At 34.3% G+C, this 23,390-nt stretch overlaps 1 protein-coding gene across 1 annotated transcript in view; it reads left to right on the top strand.

Moving 5' to 3' along the window:
* The window catches only part of PTPRD (protein tyrosine phosphatase receptor type D), a 366,236-nt gene that overhangs the window by 272,982 nt on the left and 69,864 nt on the right, over positions 1-23,390 (top strand). The window contains exons 20-21 of the mRNA XM_083884531.1: positions 7,675-7,787; positions 17,897-17,994. Of these exons, the coding sequence (XP_083740657.1) occupies positions 7,675-7,787; positions 17,897-17,994 (211 nt within the window). The remainder of the gene's footprint in view (positions 1-7,674; positions 7,788-17,896; positions 17,995-23,390) is intronic.

Genomic DNA, 23,390 nt, shown 5'->3' with positions numbered 1-23,390 from the left:
ACTGTTCCACACTATATTTATGTGCTATAATGTTAACTGTCATTGCTTTGGGATATTTTGAAATTTATTGATGGCTTCCAGAATACTACAGAAATTTTTGACTGAAAGTTTTTAATAATTACAGGTATGTGAGTACATTTTTGTGTTGATGACACTATATTAACACTATTGCATTTAAATGTTTTTTCCACTTTGCATACATTTGTATGCAAAGATACATTTGTATGCGAAGAAAGTAAATATGGGCTTGCGCATAAATATGTATGGAATTTGCACATTTGACTTTTTAAATCTTGTTTATAGATGTATAATAGTAATACATTAGGGGTTACATTCAGCTTGTTGTTAAATGTGATTTCCATCTCCACACAAGTAATTTGAATTTTAACTTTTGACAGTTGGCCTCAATTTAGCAGTGTGTCTATATGAATTTGAAGCTCTGATCTGAGAGATTAAAGAGACATCAAATAGCTTTTTTCTACTAATCTTTCAATGAGATCAAATTTCTGTCATTCTTCTTCCACTATCTGTGACACAGATTTAGTTTTGCTATTACACAAAGGACTTCCCTCTTCCTTGCAACATACTTAGTGAAAACGGCGTATGATGCCATAATTTATATGTAGCAGCCTTTTACAGTGTAAATGAGTTAACATGGGTCAAGATACTAAATCAAAACCAAAGAATAAAACTCAAAAAGTTTGGGTTTTTTTTAATGTTTATATTTCATTCCTAATATGTTTTTGAAGTATATTGATAAAGTATATTGAGGAATATTACAAAGATGTAATATTTGTATTACATATTTTTAATATTTGGTTTCTGGGGAGGGAGCACACTAGGAATAATTTTATTAAATGAAATATGTCTTCTAAAACTAATGGCTGTGGTACTATTACCGGCATATAAATACTTAAATCCAAGCCTGTATGCTTCTCCCACATTTAGTGTCTCCAACCAAATAGGTCTGAAGAATTCTCTTCAGGATTTGGAAAGAGCCTTCTGTTCAGCAGTAATTAACCATTTCAGACTTAAGTCCACCTTTGCATTCCAAACAGATGCGCATTTATAGAATGGTTTTAGGGCTGTAATCATACAGCAGCATAGCACACAGTCTGTTGCTTGCAGATACAATGTCTCCTGAACATTTCTGGTAGTGCACAGTGTCTCAGCCAAATTAGTTAGCAGGTCTGTTTTTGTCCATAACTTCAAAAAGTGGTCATTGGAGATGTAATAAAAGTGAAATACTCTTTTTTCTGATTATTTTGAAGTATTAAAAGTAAATATTTGTCCATACTGCAAAAGAGATCCAAGCAATAGTATATTGCGCAGATGTGCAACTGCTTCTAGAATTACTGATTACATTTATGGAACCAAAATAATAGTCTTCTGAACTATTAAAAAAAAAAAAAAAAGAAAAAGGAAAAAAAAAAAAAAAAGAAGTATTTTACATATGAGCAGGTAAAATTTGCTCATCAGTGGTGTGAAGAGATTGTTATTCACTGAGAATGGGGGACATGTTTTCCATCTGTTATTTACTACTTGTACTAGAACTGTTTGGGCAACTGTCCATATGTATTTATTTATTTTTCTATTTTCAGCTATTTACTCTAATTTATTAAACTGCACTGATTTGGCAAATTACCTCTGAGAAATTATGACTGCAGTTTTAGCAGTCTGTAGTCCTCTATGAGCTTTTATTTCTGTAAAAGTGTAGTATATAATTGGATATTTTTTCCAAGTGTATGTAACCTGAATGCAAGCTTACTGCTAGATTTTGATAGATTTGCTGACTGTAGAAGAGCAATGACATGACAGTTGGGATATTTAACATATTGCTTCGAGAAAACAGTGAAGTTTAATTTCTGAGTTAAAGGGATTTTATGTGGCTACAGGAGTTAGATGGGAAAAATATGTTAAAAAAATAGGCAAACCAGTAATTTTTATGGATACAGAAAATTTTACAAGTATATTTCTAGAATATATTGGGTATCAGTGCAACAAATATGATAGAAAAGAAAATTAGGGTAGAGGGCATCAGTCTAATTATGAACATATTAAAGAAGATTTTGTTAAAGGATGTGCAGTGCAAAGAAGACAACCAAAAAATGACTGTCTTCTGAAGTGCAGAGAGCAGTAACTCAAATAAAGGTCAACTATGCTTAATTCCCTTTGTCCATAGAAACCTTTGTGAATAGACTTGGACCACTAAGCTTATGATTTACAATACTACTTACACATTTTAATTACAATTACAGAGAAATTACGACTGCAGTTTCCAAAAGAATAATTTTATGAGGTGAAGTCTTGCCCTTCTTTAAAACAGACATTATTAGATAGTGTGGATAAGTTGCATGGGTTGGTTTGAAGTATATTTAACTGTGCCAAAGACAAGGAATGCATGTTTGAACTTTTTATTATTTGTTGTTAAGTTGTATAAAGGTTATTGCCTCTGCATTTACTCTTCTTAAAATCTGAAAGCAAAGATATTTTGTGGACAGCTCTTTGGATCATATATAAGAATATAGCCAAAAGGTCATTGCAGCTTAATAAGTAACAGCAGTAGATGAGAATATTTAATACTGAAGAGTACCTTTTCTTGTCATCAGACATACTACTGATAAAATAGCCAACACAGATGAGGCCAAATAATATTCTGTGTGCAGAAGAGCTCACAGATTCACAGAACCAAAGGGCCACACCTCTGGAGTGTGCCTCATCCCAGTCCTGTTCAGATCATGGCCACCTGCAGCAGTTTGCTCAGAGGGATATACAGGCAAGTTCTGTATAGCTAAGAATGGAAACTCAGGTGGCCTTTCTGCACAACTTGTTCTCATATTCAACTATCCTCACAGTAAAAACTATTTTTTTCTGAGTTACAGTTGACTGTGTCTTGGCAAATGGAACTGACTTGGCTGTTAACCAGTTCAATATTCTCTTGAATATTCCTTGCAGCAGTGAAACCACCCTGCAATCATAGTAAAGGGAGACACCTGTTTTGGAGCAGATCTTTCCATCTGTTAAACTTTATAAACAATCAAATCAAAAGATCCAAGTAAATTAGATAAATCTCCCTTCCTTTTTGACAATTTTCTTGTTAAAAGAAAATAATTTTTTTTCTTCAAAGATGGAGTATCTTATTCAGCAGAGTAAGATTTGTATCCAAAATCTCAAACAAAAGCAAATCTAGATATATAGATGGTATATGCCCTAGAGGAAATGCCTGACCATTAGGAGGTCTGCTTGAGTCACAGTTTACATATATTTTATGTATTTAATACATGGCAAATTACATAGGATATGGTTGATTAGGAACTTACTTAGTGAATGTTAAAGAGCTCTAGAAATTGGTGTTTCTCAGAAATGCACAAACTAGAAAGAAAAGTGAATGTTACCGTAAAGCATCCTTTTGTCTCATTCTTGGGTTTGGCTTTCTTCTTTTTTTTTTTTTTTTTTTTTTTTTTTTTTTTTTTTTTTTTTTTTTTTTTTTAACAAATTAATTCATGTAGCTATTCCTCCTAGTTTTTAAGGAATCACAGATTCCCTAATTTCAGTTTTTCACTGATGAAAAGCAAAAGGTCCTTCATTCTAGACATTTCCATTTCTAAGAAAGAGAGGTTAAAGCCATTTTGACAGACTTTGTGTTGTTTGCTTTTATAAAGTGCAGCTTTCTGATTTGGTTCAGAACACTGTGGCCTAAACTTAAATCTTTGATCATAGTAACTTCAGCACTCTAAATCGTAGCATAATAGATTAGTTTGGGTTGAAGGGACATTTAAAGGTCATCTAGTCCAACCCCCTGTGATAAGCAGGGACATTTTCAGCTAGGTCAGGTTTCTCAGAGTCCCATCCACTGGCCTTGAAAGGATAGGACATCCACCACTTCTCTAGGGAATCTAATAAATTAGTGCTTCATAGCCTTCATCATAAAAAATACTTCCTTTTGGCTAGTCTGAATCTACCCTTGTCCTGTCATTATGGGCTCCACTATAAAAGCCTGTTCCTGTCTTTCTTACAAATCCCTTTAAGTACCTAAAGGCTGCAATAAAGTCTCCCAAAGCCTTCTCTTGTCCAGGCTGAACTATCCTAGCTCTATCAGCCTTTCCTCTTCCATCCCCCTGATCATTTTTGTGAGCCTTTTCTAGATGTACTCCAACAGATCCATGTCTTTTTTGTACTGGTGACCCCAATACTGGATGCAGTACTCCAGGTGGAGTCTCACCAATGTGAAGGAGAGGGGCAGAATCACCTCCTTTGAACTGCTAGTCCCCTGCTGAATCTTGAGCTGTAAGAAGAAATATGATTCTAATAGGAAAAAAAAAATTATTAATAATAATAATAATATAATTTTTTAAAAGGCACAGAAATGCAAAATGGGAAAATGGAAAATCTTAAGTGATGATGAAGAATTTGAAAGATTTTCTCATAATGTGTGTAAACTGGTCATTGTAGAGTAAAAGCTATTAAAAGGTTTGTAGAACCCCTGATCAACACAGAGAAAGATAAACACTGTAGTGCTCGTGTGTGTGTATAATAGAATACATTGGTGAGAGATAAATTATTTTTCCTGTTTACCTAAGCTTTATAGAGCATGGATCACTACAGATCTATACAGATCACCAAAGACCTCTAGTACATGACACTCATTCTAAATCTAAAAAAGTGTGTAATACTTCATTGGAAAAAGATTTATAATTACCTTGCTTTCCAGCATACTGTTAAAAATTTCTTGTTATTTTATTACCTCGTTTTGTAAAATAGTTTTGGAAGATTTCATTTTTTTTTTAATTTTTTTTTTAATTTAGTATAACTCTTACGTGTCTCATATATATAACCTTGTTTGTCGCTTCATTTTCTTTTCCTCTTCTCCCTTTCTCTCCTTCCAATTCTAGTCTGCCCTCCACTTTCATTTTTCCTCTCTTCCCTCCTTTCATCTCTCTGCTCTCTAGAAACTAAGAAGGAGTTACATCTCAGTGGGATGTAATTTTTCAGTGTAATGTTTTCATGGCTCAAATTAAACACCCATTCTCCAGTATCTCACTGGATAAACTTTGAAGTCTCATTTCTTGGCAGATAGTGTTTAAAAAAAGATGTATTTTTCAGCTGAAGATTTGCTTTGGACATGACCTAGTGTCCTCCATTAATTCTATGATTTCCAAGCATTGAATATTTTGATGATCTGTCATTTCTTAATTTGATTTAGTTACATATCTTTACTGCAAGTCAAAATTTCTTGTATCTCCTGTTTTCATGCTTATTCTCTGTGCTGCTGATCAACTAACATTTCACCTTTTTTTCCTTCCTTGCTGCATTAAAATGGAGCAGTAAACCTGACAGGTGAGAAGTGAAAAAATAATCACTCTTTATTTAATACAGAAAAGGAGAAATAAGAGGAAAAAAAGAGTTATCATGGTAATGATCTAAGACAAAGTATCTGTCAGTCTTAAGTGAATGTAGGCAGTAATCTATCAATATGAGGGCAACTGCAAGATTTGTTATATTATTTACAGCACTGAAAAGTAATGAAATACTGCAAAGCTGCAAAGTTTCACTGAGGTTTTTTTTGTGTCTCCGTGGGGTAAATTTTCAAGAGATAGCAGAGCTTGACAATGCTCATATGGTTGTATATGTGTTTTAGTGATGTGCAAGCAGTGGTTGTATGCAATAACCAAAGTTCTTGAAAGAATCCATGATTTTAATAGAGGCATTAGCTAATCTGAACCTTCATAATGTCCCATATACATAAACTCAACAATGACTTACAGTTCTACATGTGAAAATGATACAGGGATATCATTTGTCCTTTGTAGATATTTTTCCCTCACCTGTCTCAGAATTATTGCATAATATAGAAGGATTATTATGTTTTATACAGGCTGAAGAGGTTTAAAAAACAGAATGTTCCTCCAATTAATACATAATACATAATAAACCATTATGTTATTTTGTAAGTATTCAAAATATTCAGATACATTATTAGAAGAGATTTTAGTGGTTTTACTATATTAATATGAAATTGCATCCTGGTACTTACTTTCAAGTGGAAAAAAAGTTGAATGAAGCTTGTCCCTGGAAAGTTTAGAAACTTATGGAGACTTAAGACTCCTAGACGTAAAGAGAAGGAAATACAGGTTAAAAGACTTTTTGAAAGCTACATCACACATCTTTAGTAAGAAAAAAAAGCACTAGGGCATAGTACTACTGTAGTAGGAGTTTGGAATAGTCAAAATCAAACGAGAGGAATCTCAGATGAGTTTATCCACACAAATTTTGTTTTAAAACGACTAAAAACAGAATAATCAGTTTTAAATTTTTATTGCTTCACTAAAGAGAAGTTAATACATATGTTAAGGTATTTGCTGGAGAACAAGTAGAGTGTTTTTACAGTAAAATATTTTTATTTTTTCCAATAAAGCCATAGGACTAGTGGCTTTCAAAAATTCAGACAATTGTCTTGCTGTCTGAAATTTTTGCATAACTTTTGAAATCTCACTGTATGTCACCTGGTCTTCATTATTTCAAGAGCAGCAAGAAATTGACTGGAGTAATAACAGACTTATCATTGTCACATTTTAAGTAAATTAGGAAAAAGATAGTGTTATGTTAATATAAATATCGGGCACCTGGAAAACATTCTGCATCTATTACCCTTTAAAAAATCTCAGTTCTGTTTTCACAACGTAACTTTTTCCTCTGTTTGCTTCTTCATTTTATATTACATAAAAATATGAGCCACATTGTTTTTTCATTGAGGACCCCACAGATAACTAGTGAAGAAAGATTCCACTGTCTGTATGTCTGTATAAAAATACAGCATGGTAGCTATTCTTCATGTTACATGGTTCTCCATGTTTTACATTGAATAATCATACATACAGCCTATGGGATTCAGTTTTAACAAAAATGTCAGTGAGAACACACATGGATTCTCCCTCTCTCTAAAGAAAGGAAACATGAACTATTTTATTTTTCTTTTTTCTTATAATTCTCTCTTCTTTTTTTAAATTTTCATTCCTTTGCAGTGAAAGTCTTAATTTGATTAGAAATATTCATACAGATCTAAGCCCTGAATATATGTAGATGTGATAAAACATATGAAGATTGCATATTTCAGTTCTTACAGAGATGAGAAAAAACAGAGCAAATTTTTACATTCTAGAAAGAGAAAAGAATAGATGTCTTTTTGAATAGATATCTTCTGTACTGTTCTTTCTCATATTAAAAATACCTAAAGAAATCAAGGGGATTTTTAATAATAACGCAGATCTCTGTGTATAAAATAAGAAATATTAGTGACAATAATTTGGGGTGGTCTAGCTCAAGAGTTGGCTGGTTTTTTATAAAGGTATAGCTAGATAGCATTTAAAATAGGAGAATTGTCTGAATTTTTGTATGTTTAGTGTTTATAAGAGTAAAGTATTAGGATGACCAGAAGTATGTTCTGGAAGATCAGTTTAGGGTAGAATTTTAGGCAGCTATTTTCTATCACCATTTTACCACTGCAAACTGTAGGTACCTTATCCACCACACATAATTATATTATCTTTGCACTGGATCAAATATTTTTTCAGAAATAAACATCTTGCCTTCAGAATATGATGCTAAACACTCAGGCATCTTTGTGAAGCTAACATGTCTATCTTCTGCTTATGTGTATTCACCTTCTCCATGCAGGAAGAGGGCTGAATCTGATTCTAGAAAGAGCAGCATACCCAACAGCAAGGAGGTCCCCTCTCACCACCCCACAGACCCAGTAGAGCTGCGACGCCTTAACTTTCAAACTCCGGGTAAGAGACAATAATAACTCATTCAGACCTCTGTGATCACAGGCTGATTACTGATGCTATTACAGAAAAGAAAGATTGATTATTTGAAAATACAAATACTGTTATTTTTGGGTTTGGTGGAAATTATTTTTTTTGTTAGCTTTGGAAATAATCATATTATTCCATTATTTAAAAGAAAGCCTGCTTGAAAAAAATCGAAGTTTTGTAGAAAATACCTAAAAAATACGTATGCTGTACAGGTGTGTTTTATGTGCTAAAGTTCCAATTTAAACCTAACAATGCTAGAAAATATTACTGGGAAATGTACATCTCTCTGTTTATTAATGATATGTTTTATGGACACTTCTTTGTAAATAGGCCTCCATTTTATGTACTGCATTATCAGGTAATATATTAACATCATTGTGAGTTCCACGGGCTTGCAAATGTACAATATAGAAGAGAAATACATAGCTAAATAAATGATCTTGTTGTTGAAAATAAGGCTGTACATTATGGTCAAAGAGAATATTAATATGTCAGTAGTTTTGAGGTCAGAAGCAACACACTATCAAATACTTTATTAAATTTTTTTTCATTAATCACTGTTTTCTTAAAACTGTTTAATCTGATACTCAAGAAGCACCAAGAGAGAAATATTTAAAATAGTATTTTTACCACATTTGCAGGAGTCAACTTTTACTAAATTGGCTTTGTTTTGATTAAGTTATGTCCCAGTAGACTTGTTTTCTACTACAATATATTTGCATGGAGTCTGATGCTACTTAGGTGCTGAATCTTCATGAGCCTCATGTTTTTGTCAAACTTACTACATAAGTAAAAAAGATAGTGAATTCAAGTTCATAAAGCAGGAATTAAGTGCTTGAGATGCTGAGGATTAGGTGCTGAAGTTGACGTGATAAGTACTACTAATAGATTAAGTGAACATCAGATCTCGCTCCTGATCTGAACATTGACTGTATTGAGATGATGCTGCCCAGAAGGAGTGTGTCTGCAGAGTAATGAATGCTAAAGGCCCACACTTCATGCATATGGCAGAAGTAGAAAGGGAAGAGTCTAGAGGCTTGAGTTTGCTACAGCCTTGCTTTTTCAGTCTGTTCCAGTACACTGCTCCTAGCAGCTGGAGAAAATCAGGTGTATTTTAGGAGCACATCTTCTAATTTAATTTCATCTTAGTCTGGGAATCTTTTTGACATGCTCTTGGACCTGTCTACTATAGGAACTTAAATACAGTAAATGCAAATAATTGAAAGTTTTTATTCAGTATCCTTCTGAGGCTACAATTTCAGTGTGGGTTCATTGTTTCTGGGTGAAGTTTTCATCTGTTACTCAGCACTTTTGTAAAAGTTTTAAAGGGTTTTACAGCAAAGGAAATATACATGCAATGTATATTGAAATGTGAGAAGAAACAATTTTGTTCTTAAAGTCTAGCTTATGCCTGAAACAAGTAATTGTTTGTATACAGTTATATAATGAGTAGAGTAAATGGCTTGCTAGAATGTCAGAATTATTTTGTTTAGAAAAGATCTCTAAAACCATTAATTCCAACCATTAACCAAGCACCTTGTGTTCAACAATAAACCATGTCCTGAAGTGCAACACACACGTGTTTTCTGAGCACTCCAGGGCCAGTGAATCCACTCACCACTTTTCTGGGCAGCCTGTTCCAATGCTGGATGACCCTTTCATCATGAAGAATTTTTTCCTTATATCTAATCTGAGCCTCCCCAGGACACCTTAGGGCCTTTTCCTCTTCCTGTATCACTTGTTACCTTGGGAAAAGAGACTGCCCCCACCTGGCTTCTTTCAGGCGCTTGTAGAGAGCAATAAGGTCTCCCCTGAGCCCTCTTTTCTCCAGGCTAAACACCCCCAGCTGCCTCAGCTGCTCCTCACAGGACTTGTGCTCCAGACTCTTCCCCAGCTCCATTGCCCTTCTCTGGTCTCCCTCCCGCACCTCAATGTCTGTCTTGGAGTGAGGGGCCCAAAACTGAGCACAGGAATTGAGGTGAGTCCTCACCAGTGCCGAGTACAGGGAACAATCTGGTCCTGCTGGCCACACTATCGCCAGGATGCCAGGATGATCTGCTCAATGACCTTCCCCAGCATCAAGACCAGACTGACAGGCCTGTTGTTTCCTTGATCCTCCTTCCTGCTTTTCTTGTTGATAGATGTCCTGTTTGGAAACCTCCAGTCAACTAGAACATTCCCAGTTAGGCAGGACTGCTTGTACATGAGGGAAGGAGACTCAGTGAGTACTTTAATCAACTCGCTACCCTTGGGTGTATCCCATCCACTCCCACACAGCTGTGCAGGTGTAGCAGGTCACTCACCATTTTTTCCAGGACTGGGGGGACTTGATTCTGCTCCCCACCTTTGTATTGCAGCTCAGGAGGCTGGATACCTACACAACATTAGATATTGCTATTAAAGATTTAGGCAAAGAAGGCATTAATTACCTCAGCCTTTACCTCATCAACCGTCACTATGTTTCCCCCTTCATCCAATAAATAATGGGATAGTAACTAGATATATAAGCCTAATTTTCTGTGCTCTATTTATTTAGATGCATAATCTTACCTATCTATTTAGTATTCATCATAATTAAAATGAAACATGAGGGGAAAAAACCCTGCTGCCGAGTGCTAACATATAAAATTAATTTATTATAATTAATTCTTAATTTACATTGAGAAGGTAAAGTTATTAAGAAATAGCAGCATTTGTGGCACTTGTAGACACTGTAATTCCACCTCACTGATCTGAAAAAGACTGGAGAGCATTTAATGGCTATAGTTTGTCTGTGAAGTCTGCAGTTTTCTGTGAAGTTATTTGAGCAGAATATCTGCAATCTGTTTCTACTAGAAACTCCTTTGTTATAGTCCTTTTCACAGATTGGAGTATTACTGTTATTATTAAAAATACAGTACATCAGATGATGATCTTTTTTCCTATTATTGTACCACTTAAGATTCCTAGACACAGGGCAGGCCATTATACTACTTAGTGTACAACTACATATCAAGGAGAAAAATCTTACCCCAGTAGATTTGTCTTACTCTATTACACTTGCTAATTAGCATGTTCTTAATATGTAAACAATCACAGTGAAATCAAGGTACAGTTCTTTTGTTAGTAAAAGCAAAATTTCTCTTAACTCACATTAACTTCAATTAGGGCTACTATGTAATTAAAATCTGACTGAATTTAACTTAGATGTTTAAATCCTACTGGAATATTCATTCATTTCCCAACCAGCAGCACAGCATCAAATAACATGCAAATTTTTTAAATTTTTTTTTTACATAGAGAAACTACAGAAAGGCTGTACATTTAGAATATCAGCTTTGTTGGGTTTGTTGTTCTTTCACTTTCAAATGTATGGAGTTTATTTTCTGCAAGGTAGCAGAACTAGATGGTAGGGTACTGCAAATGAGGCAACTGAGGGAAGGGAGTAGGGCTGATGTGGTTATGTGTTGGCTTCCTTTTTCTGAGAAATCTGCTGTCATGTCACCCTCATAAAATGAGGCATTTCTCAACATTGCCTATAGATAAGACAAAGGATAGAGCGATGAATGTACTTTCAGTACAATGATGCACAATGCATCAAGGTAGATAATTTGACATAGTTGTTATTCTAATGATTTATTTCTTTAGATTATGAAAGCATCCACAGTTTGCTTGGAGCTTTCCTGATAGACCAACTGCTTCCAGTGGGAGAGGAAAAAAATTTCGAATGAATCCATAGTGCACAGAAGTACTAGAGAAAAAAATTCTGAATTACATTGGCATATCTGGACTGGCGGTTTTCACTTGGAGAGGTGAATGAGACAGTCCTATAAAATTATGAATTGTTAGAAACTTTAGTACTTTAAAAGATTTCTAAACAGCCTCATTCCAATAAGGCTATCAATCATATATTTTGTATAATGAAAGACATGATCAGATACAGATATCAAAATAATTTGAAAGCTAAGTCCTTGGGGTAAATTTGAATTTCTAACCACAATTAAAATTACTCCCACTACAGGTAGTAGTGAGATTTTTGTAGATTTTTGACACAATATATGAGAAAGCAATATTTTATCTTTGGTGATATTTAGAGAATCATTTTGGCACAAATATGTTATATTTGTCATAAAATTTTCAATTCAGCATGAAGATGCTTTAAAATTTCAGTCTAAAGGAAATGTCTTTTACTTTTTATTGTCTACATTCTTTAATAATATTAAATTATCTAAAGAACTCTGACCTAAAGAGTTTCCTATCTTACCTCGTTCAGAAAGGATCAAATTTATTTCTGGCTTCCTTCCTCATTGGGTGGAGTTACTCCATAGGTAAATTTCACACTTTCCCTTGACATTCAGAATAGCCCACAGTTCTCCTATCTATGAACAAGATCCCAGGTCCATGTGTTATCCAAAAATGTGTATGAGTTAGATAAGCCCATATGCCAGTGAGTGGGTCACAGCAGTGCCAAGTTCTCTTCAAGTAAACATGAAAATATCCAATCTCCCAGTAGGATTTCATTTTTAAGTCTGTTATTCTTCCTTAACTGGAATAGCTGAGGGAAAGTCTATCATATTCTTACCTTTCTACAAGTTTCCTATGAAACACAGAATTAATACCATTAACCTAGTGCACAATTTTAGAGGTCTCTGTGCCACATGGGAGAGTTAAGGTAAAGAAGGGGTTATAATTAAGCCTCACAAAAGGTTTCGTCAAATAAGGCGGCCCAGTTGTGCAGAGGAAAATTAACTGAAATTAAGTACTTTGAGTGGATTCTGAGAGATCCAAGGCTCAGGCAGACTTCAATCTGCCAATCAGCCAGAGAACTAAATTGAGTCATGACTCAAAAGTGACTGATTTTTTATCCTCATTTAACTATAAAATGTGTCACACTTATAAGTAATTTTTGTAATTGGGTGCCAATTAAACAATTATCTCATTATATCTTATGAACTAAATAAGATGCTTTGAAATACAAGAAAAATAAATAGAGTTATTACAGCTCTAAGTTAAAGACTTTATTTTTAATTAGATAAGTGCTTACTAAACACTTATTCCCTGAGTTGCTAAGGAATTTCCACAAACTTATTTCTATGATAAGCAGAAAAAGCATAAAACATGTTCAGAGGAAAAGGGTGCAGATAAAAAAAAGGTGGAAAAAGTGATGTCTGCATTTAGTTACCTGCTTTGCAGGACAGCAGAAATTTCTTTCTGCAGTTTATCCACTCAATATCTGTTTATGAGACTCATGACTATGCTGAAGGAAGTACTATGCTTTGTCTCCATGGCAAAAACAGACTAAAATCTTTTCTCATAGTGAGCTGTCATACATATAGCCCTTCCTATGAGCATTTGTGTTATGGAGGACTTCGGCATCTAGGAGAGGTTCAGCTTCTGATGCAAGCACTTCTCTGATATACCACTTCGTTGATTTGAAACATGGAGGAACTCGGTATCTGTTTAGCTAGGAGATAAAATTGGAAATTCTTCTCTTCACAGGAGTTATCCTTTTTTTTTTCCTTGGATTTTAGACCAAAGGTTTTGTGACATCTTATTGCATTCAACATTTTTAGATCAGGATCTGAAAATTAGGTTTCCCTATATGTATTTTCTCACTATAGGTGACTTACCCATTACTCGGAGGTGGTGCTTCTGCTATGAGGCAATGGAGATCCTAAGTCTCCTTGTTAAAGCTCAGTCTGTGTTGCAGAAAAAGAGAAACTGGTTTCATTCCAGAATAATTATCAAACTTTGTAGAACATAAAATATTCTGGAGTAAAATGTGATATAATTTTGCAATATTATATATGCACTTGCAATTATTTTAGAATAGCTGTTGCAGAATGATATATTTCTCTAGAGATTTTCTTGTAAATTTGTGTTTGTAATTTCGTGCTCTGGCCTAGCTCTCGCTTTGTGAAGATGAAGTTTTAAAGTAACAGTAACTTTTTTTGTCGTGTACTAAAGGCATTCTTGATAAACTTTCATGGATGCTGAATTCCCACTGAATCAGGGTCATCCTTACTTTTTTCCATTCTCCATGTATGAATTTGAAGTAGGTATTTTTTTTCTATCTTTTTGATAAGGATAAGTCTCAACAACCACTGCTACTGAATCCTTCATTTTCTATAAAGGCATATCTTAATCAACATAGATTGGTATGTAGAAGAGTGTTCTGTGTTATTAAATAAAAATGAGGAGTTTGTGGCATCACAGACAATTAATTCAATTAGACCTAAAGTACCACTCATTTCCTAAAGAATTTCTGTGACAATCATGTGTCACATTTTCACTTTGTGTAGATTGTAGTCTGTATACTAGCAGATTTACTCTTTAATTTCTAACTTTGTTCTTGTTTATTGTGGGTATGTCAACCTACAGTTCCAAATTGGTAAATAAATGTGTGTTTCATAAATGTTTCTAAAAGCACTTATCATAAAACTCTGACAACAAACAATATCCTAATTTAACACACTAATGACAAGTCTAAAACACCCACTTGATTAGATGGGATAAAGGAATATAATTAACAGGTTTAATGTATGTTAATATGCAGATGATTTCTGACCTTGCTCTCTTAGTTTTTTCCTTGAAATAGTGGCACAAATAGTATTTCATGTTCCTTAGTCATGTATTTACCACAGATTAACCAGAGGATAATTCTACACTGTAATCAAACGATATATTGTTATTTAATTTATGTAAAGGGGTTACTACTGGGCTTCATAAGTTAATTACATTTGGCAATCTTTTAGCTAATCTTATCATATTCCTGTTGTAGACAGGAAATAAAATTTTTTTAGGGGGCACGATTTAAAGTGTGTTTTGCATGTGGTGGTTTTGGGGGTTTCCTTTCTTTGATTTTTCAGGTGTTGTTATCTCTTTAAAAAAAAAAGAGATACCTTATTTAAAAGAGAATTTGAAAGCATGTTTTCAGCATGGTATTTCTTTTGAATTTTTAGCATGTCACAGGATCTGTTGTAATTTAGCTGTATTTTGTCTTTAAGTTTTTGTGTTGTCATGACATATGTTGATTGGTGTGGGAGTGTGTCATCAAATAAGTGTATTTTCTTATTTGTAATCATGAAAAGAAGTGAGTTTAGCTGTATTTTAAGTGGGATCTTTTGAATCAAGTTGTACACACGCTCAGTAGAAGCCTTGTGCTTTCGCGTGAGGTGTGATGGCATCTTAGGATGTTCATTCATAGCATATTCTGTTATGATTCACAGACTGATTACATAACAAAAGCCCTCCAGCAGTTCTTTTAAAAATAGCTACTTCTATCCTATCAGTAGAGCACGTTTTGTATATTTAAAATATGAAAATAGACCAAATGCAATTATTTCATAAGTTAACTGCAAAATATTATTTGAGGAAATTTTTTCAAAGTGTAATCGCTGGAAATGAGACATAGAGGAAGGGTTAAAGTGCAGTTAAAATTTGTCAGTTTCTGAAGCTGCGAGTAGTTCCTATTTCTGCCTTAGAAAGATTTACCTTCAAATTTCTTATTTGCACGAAGTGTTTAATATGAAATCTCCCCTTGGAAATGTCAAGTGTCATACAGAGAAGCATATAAACAAAAATAATTTAAAAAAAAAGAATGGGTGTTTAGCATCTTTAGAAAAATAACCCTTCACAGTAAGTTAATTATTATGATTTGTGTTCATGATGCTGGTGATGTAGTCAGGTTCATTGTGTGATGAGTGAGTCTCATACTCACTGGGTTTATGACCTTTATATTTATAGAAGGGTAACTGCACCTTTAAATATCTTAGCTGAGTTACCAGATGCTGTTTTGTGCATGTCTGAAGTGCCTGTATGTACACGATTGATTGATTATGATGGTCTACTGCTGTTACTAATTTGTTTCCCATTTCCGATTGGCTTTTACTTTTTACAGCTTTGAGCAGTAATTCAGTCCCCTACGCCTCCCTGATTGGCTCTGTGTCCTCCCTCTCTAGCCAAACTACCACTCAGTCCTTATATGATAATAACTCTCTCCCACGATTCGCTCGAAAAGGTCTAAACATCTTTGTCTCTATTATTTTCTCTGTTCAAGCACTGTTTTAGATGTACATCAGTCCACCTCCATTTCTGGATCAATCTAGAGTTCTCTTGTGCCTTTTCACTCACATATTTTCCATAGGGGTGCTTGATCTGGATCAATCCGTCTAATTATTAGATGACTGTCACCCACATAATTTTGAGAGTAAAGAAGTCCTAAGTAAAATGTGTAAGAAAATGGGAGAGAAGCAGAGCTGCAGCAAATAAATTAGTACTTAGAGACTAATTTTAAAATTGAAATGTTTAAAGAATCTCCCCACTGATCTGAATGTTCTGCTTTCTTAGTTGACTGACAATTTGCCTTAATGACTTAGCATCACAGATATGCTATGAAGATTCTCCAAAATAGAAATATATAGAGTCAGAAGAATTAGGGCCAGTGCTGCTGGACATTATTTTGGAGCCAATTATGATGCTTGAAACGTCAAAGAATCCAAAAGAAAATAAGAATAAAAACAAAATGCAAATAATTAAAATACATATTATAGTGTGACTGTGTTGTAGCCACATGGTCATTTTCAGCTATGTTTAAAGGAAATGCAAGTCAACTGTCTTAGGCATGCTCTTGAAAGTCGCGGTGACAAAGCAAACTGCATTGTGCAACATGCCTTCCAGCTTGAGCCCCCTTGAGTCATCACTGTTTTCTCTTAGTAATTTCAAGAGATCCTGGGGTTCACTAGCTTAATTTTTTCTTGCCAGCTATGATTTCTTTACTAAGCTATTGAAACCTCACTTTCATTTTAGATGTGATAGTATAAAATATGAAGAGAAGAATGCAAGCATTTTGGACAAAGCTTATGAAGACCAATAACTTGAAATAAATATGTTCACAAAATTTTGCTTGTCAAAGCTTAAGCTGGCAGATTGTTCTAGTTGACCCCATATCTTTTTTGTCTTTTTTTTTTTTCTTTCTTTTTTTTTTTTTTTGCCTTGCTGTCTCTGTACCCTCTTACACACCCATCTGTACTTCCAATTCCAAGCTCTTCTTTTTCACTTGATATCTTCATCAGTGGACAAAGATGTTTACACCTGAAGTAGATTGTAGGTACTTTTAGGGGTTGATAAATGGGGTTTCAGATTAAGCATATTTTAAGGTACTAGTGCAGTCAGCATGTAAGTCCAGCCAACCTGTACAACCCCTGCCTCTACAATCTGCTACTAGTGAAAACATTTTTGAAGTTCTAATTGTCTTATGTCCGATGTTGTCTTCAGTGACTGTTGTCTTAAAGCAGTGATGCATGTTGTTCTAGTAATTCACAGCTGCATGTCAGTCACTTCAGAAGTCTGTAAAATACTTAAGTATTTCTAATTTAGAGTACACAGTCAGTCTTCTATATCTTGATGCATTACTATTATTATTATTATTATTACTACTACTATTATTATTATTATTATTAACCTTCAGTCTTTCCATTTCATTATTTTATACTTTATTTTATAAGTTAGTTTTATGTTGGGTTTGGTTTCTTTTTTTTTACCATTTCCTTTTCAGGTTCAGGCATCTCTGGTTACCCTGGTAACCTTCATTATTCAAGTTCATTTTTCTTGAATATGCCTAAGTCACTTCGTTTTTCTGTCAAAACTCAATTGTTTCCCCTTTGGGGCTCTTTCAGTGTCTGTTTCTCAGCTCACCTTTCCTCTTCTAATTCAACAGAGTTTTCATTTCACGCATTGCGGTAGGAGTTTGAAATGACATTAAGAATCATTACTCAAAGCAGAGGTCAATATTAGGTCTAACTGTCTCATTTTTCCATGCCTAGCTAAACTCATTGACTTGTCTGAGAGTAGCTCTTTCCTCTACACTAGGAATGTTAGCTTTGGGAATATGTTTGGTGACTTCTTCTAATTTGGCTTCAGAGCTCGTCTATGTAGAACATGTCCTGCTTTGAGTAACCAAACTGTTTGCCTGCTTCTCTCACATATGACATCTTTACTAGTTACACATTTGTAGACATTCTAACTACTGCATTTTCTAAATTTTAGAGCAATGCCATCACTGTAGTTTACTTTAAATTTTGCTCTTCTTTCTTGTTCTACAGGTATGGCCAGTCATCCACCAATACCTATCTTGGAACTTGCAGATCACATTGAAAGATTGAAAGCAAATGACAATTTGAAGTTCTCACAGGAGTATGAGGTGATTTTCCCTGCTTCTTTACTATTCAAATTTTAAATGTCGTGCTTACTGTTTTTCAAGACTTCTCTCTGATACCGTGCCAGACTTGTGCAAAATTAAAACTGTGATAAAAAATGGTGTAAAATTACTACATTGGTGAGTAGCTCCTACACATACAGTGGTTCCTTTGCTCATAAAATCCTGTTCTCTTTTTATAAGAATACATGTTAGGCAGATTCCATGGACACATACTTGAAGTAATGTGTGAATGATATAGCATGAACTTGTTTTAATATACACAAACATCTCTCTTTCCTTCAGTTTAAAGATCCTTAGATTATTTTAAAAATCTCCTGTTTAATGTTGACAGGACACATACAGCAAAAGCTCCAAAGAAGGTTCAGTCCATCGCTTTAATTTTACATGAGATAAGAGTTTGCAAGTGCTTGGTGTCTCTTCTAATGTAGCAGCTTCAGGACACTGTATTTTCCTCCTGTCAAAAGTACCACTTTGATAAATTGTGAATGATGGTGTAGAAGAGCATGAAAGAATTTAACAGGAAGACTGTAATCATTTACCAGCCACCTTGTCAGTAACCTGTGGAGTATATAGGTATTGCTATAGTGGAGAGTAACAGCCTCTCAGGTCAGTAATTCGTGGCTAAAGGGACCTAGGGAGCTATCCATTAAACCTGGTAAATTACAGCTGTTACTTTAATGCCAAAATATTGTCTATGTCAAAAATATGTAGATCAAGTATGCAATGAGCTATCAGTAAAGAAGTGCTTCTATAGATCAGCTATAGGGGATCATGTTGATGATCCAAGGATTAACAGCTCCTAGAGGGATCACTGACAGAGTATTTTCTTTATGGTCTGCTATGTCACTAATCCATGCTTAAAATCCTCCAACACTTTGTCAGCATGATGGAGTAAAAGCCTGTGTTGCTCTTATTTTTTTAGGGACCATACATGAGTTGCATTTGAAGGTTCATATGGACACTGGCAGTGCAAAAAAAACCACTCAAGATGATTTTCACATGTTAGTTTCATAGTAACATGTTACTACAGGGTACATGGAAACCCTATACATTTCCATTGTATTTTAAAAGTCTTGACAGAAGGTGCTAAAAATTAATACTAAGTACAAAGTATCATAAAGAACTACACTTGCTTATTATTTAATTGAATGCAGTATTCAGAAAGTGCTTAAAACTGCTTAAAAAAATAATGTCATTAGATATTAAAAGGAAAATATCGTTTTAACAATTCCTGGAAATAAATTTCCTTGAAAAACAACTTAGGATTGCTCATGTTTACTGTTGCAGTCACAGAAAATGTGAGAGAATCTCCTCATTCTTCTATATGTAAATCCTGTGTTCTTAAGTATGAAGATTGTAGCATAGAAATAATCAGACAGGGAAATTTATGTCGCAGAATGATCACCATAATAAAAGGTAACATTTGGTAAAAATTTTAAAACCATATCCTGTTGTACTATTTGCCAATTAATTATTTTTTCTGTGTAGAAAAATCGAAGTCATTAACAAGCCATGTAGTATAATTTCTATACAAATAAACAATTCAGCTCTACTACATCTTGAACTTGGTGGGGAGGTGACATGGTTTACTTATACTGTAATAGAACTTAAAAGTTTTGGTGTTTCATATTATCTCTTTCTTACTTAAGTAATTAAAATCATCTTGAGAATGTAATTTTAGTAATTTATAACCAATATTGAAAGATACATTAAATCGTTTAAATCTTACTGTCTTCAGTACCTGCAGAAGTTTCTCTAGTCTGTGTAAACAGGACAACTTTAACATTATTTTTTTTTCCTTCATTTGTTTGGGTTTCTTTTTATTTTTATTTTTCTTTTTTTTTTTTTTTAATGTTGACAAAACATACTATCTGGAGCAGAATGGTCAGACATTCAAGGTTAGAATATGGGCAACTGTGGGTCAACATCAAGCTTAATTCATATTGCCTTGCCCAAAAAGGTTCAACATTTATCTTTGAAATGAAAGCTTTAGAGATGCCACTTCATTTCCATCTAGTACAAGATTCATCCATTTTAAAATAGAATTAGTGAAAAGCACTGCTATTTGGTTTCATGGTCTAGGCTAGGCAGTGGACTAAATCTGCAGTTTGATGATCACTGTAAGTCATCTCTGTGCCTTGGCTGTGCATTCCTGTTGTTTTTCCTGTGCCAATCCTGGCACTAGCACATGTGCAGCTGTTCAAGGATTATCTCAGGAAATAGATTCAGCTGAAAACTAATTGTTTTATTTTTCTTTGCTGTTTTCAATTGGATCAGTTCCCTGAACTAGCTCACCACATGTCTGCTTAAGCTCTTGTGCCAGCAATGGGAAGTGGTGGTCATGGATTGGGACCTTCTACTTCAGCGGTAGTTCTCAGTAACATCCCTTAAACAATCTTTTTAAATCTGATTGCAAGGCAGAAAGAGGTACAGATGGTAAAAATTCTGTCATTATCACTTCAGATAATGCTAGAACTGGTAAGACAGAAGGAAAAAGAGATACTTCTCATATTCAAAAATTCAAGGTGTAACAACCAGCATGAAACTACTGACCTTTACTGATACCAGCAAAATCCTCCAATTAATTCCTTTTTAGGGAAGACAAGAGTTTTCATCAATTACCACTGATGATTTTGATTTTTCTTTTAAATAATGCCCTTTCCTTGTTGGCAGTCAATAGTTTTATTTTAATTTTTGTGGAATTGTTTGCATTGCATGGATGAAATTCTTCAAAGATGTTTTGATTGCATACAGTAACTGTTAAGACAACTTTGTGATACCACAAAGTAAAATATATGTTCATGGTTTTCTGATAGGTCTGACTTCTTTTCCTTCTGTCAGGAAGTTAGCTGCATTTCAAATGGATATTTAAAATTTTTTTAGCACAACTTACTTTGGTTCCCACTTCAAAAGAATTACTAGTTTCACCACTCAACCACATCTTTTCATTTTCTAAGAAATGTCTGAATACTTGTTTCTCTTCCATCCTTGCTCATGTTCCATCCTCTTACTTTTGATCAGAATTTCTGGTCAAAAGTCAATACAAGTTTGGTTTATTCCTTTTGGATTTTGGAAGAATATCACTTCCTTCTTGTTTCCCCTTTCTCCTCAGACAGCCAAACCTCCCTGTCTCTTCAAAATAGTGTATTCTCCAGTGTAGAACACCTTCTAGCTATATAATGGTTTCTAAGGCTCAGTGTCATCAACTGGACAAGTTCCTACTACTAGAAGTCTTCAGAAACTAGTCTGCAGTGTCTTCTTCAGGGCATCTCCTATCCCAGCTCTACAGCACATCAGCAGAACAAGAGAGATTTTTTCCATTGTACTTCTCTCACAAATTTACCTGGAATACCATTTTTTATGGGACAACAGGGGCCAAGCCTCAAGGATTATTACTGTGGCAAGATTCAAATAAAATTAAAATTCATGTGTTGCATAAAGTGGTTCTGTCGTGTTAACACAGGACAGTGCTATGAGGTTCATTTCTACTTCAAATAATTTTTTCATAATCCTTCATTAATTTTTTGTTAGCTCGCAATCCCCAAGCCTAAACAAAATGTTGGTTTATTTCATTAACATCACATATCACATCATTAATGTCACACAGTTCTTTTCTCTAATTTAAAGGCAGGATTGACCCCAGATGATTACTGGGAAGCTTTTGCTGACTTTGGCACTTTCACTGGGATTTTTATGTAATGTAAGGGTCCATATGGACTTGACAGCTGCTAAGCAAAAATCTGTGTTCATAAGATACTGACCTTTATATTGTATCTCCTTCTTATCGGAGAGTTCAGAATTTAAAAAAAAGAAGTAGTCATGAAGATAAACTGAATAAAACCAACAATGTTCTGCCCACTCTATGATATATTTGTAAAGTCATTTCCTTACAGAAAATCTATTCCTCCTCCAACACAGATTTCTGAGACTTGTGTAAAATAATTCAACATTTCTTTTCTGAGGTCTGTACATAGAGCTTTACACTCTTAAGGAAGTGAATTAAGGTTCATACTGTTTTTGTGTGAGAATTCGTCACTACAACACAAAATTTACACGATTCTGTATGTTACTGTGTGATTTACTGTGAACGTTGTACAAGAAGTTGTGTATAATTTAATGTTTTCACAAATCATACAAGAAGTTTTGTATAATTTAATATTTCTCTCATCAGGTTTCTTTCTGTGAATTGTAGCCAGTCTTTTGCTTTAAAACTGAATAATGGAAAATATGAAGATTCATTTTGATTTTTTTTTATGGTAGCTTTTCAGAATGGTAGAATTTGTGATGGGAACACAGTTTACTCAATATGTTATATTTCTCTTTTTGTATCTCAAGCTGCAACATAAATACTGGACACTAAAACACAGTAAATCTTGTATCATAGAAGCACATATAAAACATTCTCAATATAATACATTTTAGAATGTATTATATTGAGGAAGACCAGGAAGACCAGATAATCCACTGAATGAATTTCTATCAAATAAACAGCTGCACTTAACTGCTATATCATTGTAGATAATAGTGACTCATGTGGAAAAATAATTTTCTTCTCAGCAAAAATATGGTTTTGTTATTTTTCCTTAAAATGGTTTCCTCTTTCTAATATTACAAACATCATTTTTTGGGATTTTCTAACTTTACTTTCATGGGATATGCCCCATTTATTGAGAAACAATTAGTGGCGTCAGTGAACAATGAAAAGTTGTCCTCTTATTAATAGCACATATACTTGCATTCACCTAGGTTGTTTGGTGCTTAGTTTCACCTAGGATAGTATCCAAGCCAGGAGTATAGTTATGGTAGAGTATTTTATAGATAGAGCAGGAATTTGAAGTCCTTCTAGTCAAGGTAGAGTAGGGTATTATCTCCTTCCTTTGTTCTGTGAATGCTTCATTGGGATAACAGCACTTGTTTATGCTTATATAATTAATCATATACAAGAAAGCTGGTGTTACCTATTACGATGCAGTGTTTTGGTTTGATACCTAATGGTTTTTTGCCAAGTTTAGTTAGTCAAATAACTCTCTGAAGGGAGGTTGTAGCCAGGTGGGTTTTGGCTTCTCCTGAGCAACAAGTGACAGGACAAGAGGAAATGGCCTCCAGCTGTGCCAGGGGAGATCCAGCTTGAAAATCAGTAAGAATTTTTTACTGAAAGCATTGGAACAGAGAAAGGTGGTGGAATCACCATGGCTCAAAGTGTTTGAGAAACAACTAGGCGTTTCTAGTGCTATTGTTGGAGTGCTGGTGATCAGTCAGAGGTTAGACTCAATGATCTTGGAGGTCTTTTCAAACCTCAATAATTTTATGATTCTACACTGTAATAAATATCTTTTTTATTTTGCCCAACTGAAAGCAGTGATATGTCTAGAAAGAGA

Source organism: Zosterops lateralis, assembly GCF_965231275.1.
Source record: "Zosterops lateralis genome assembly, chromosome: Z".
In the NCBI taxonomy this organism is placed as follows: Eukaryota; Metazoa; Chordata; class Aves; order Passeriformes; family Zosteropidae; genus Zosterops; species Zosterops lateralis.
The sequence above is the reverse complement of the archived record's forward strand: the minus strand, read 5'-3'. Positions and strand labels throughout refer to the sequence as shown.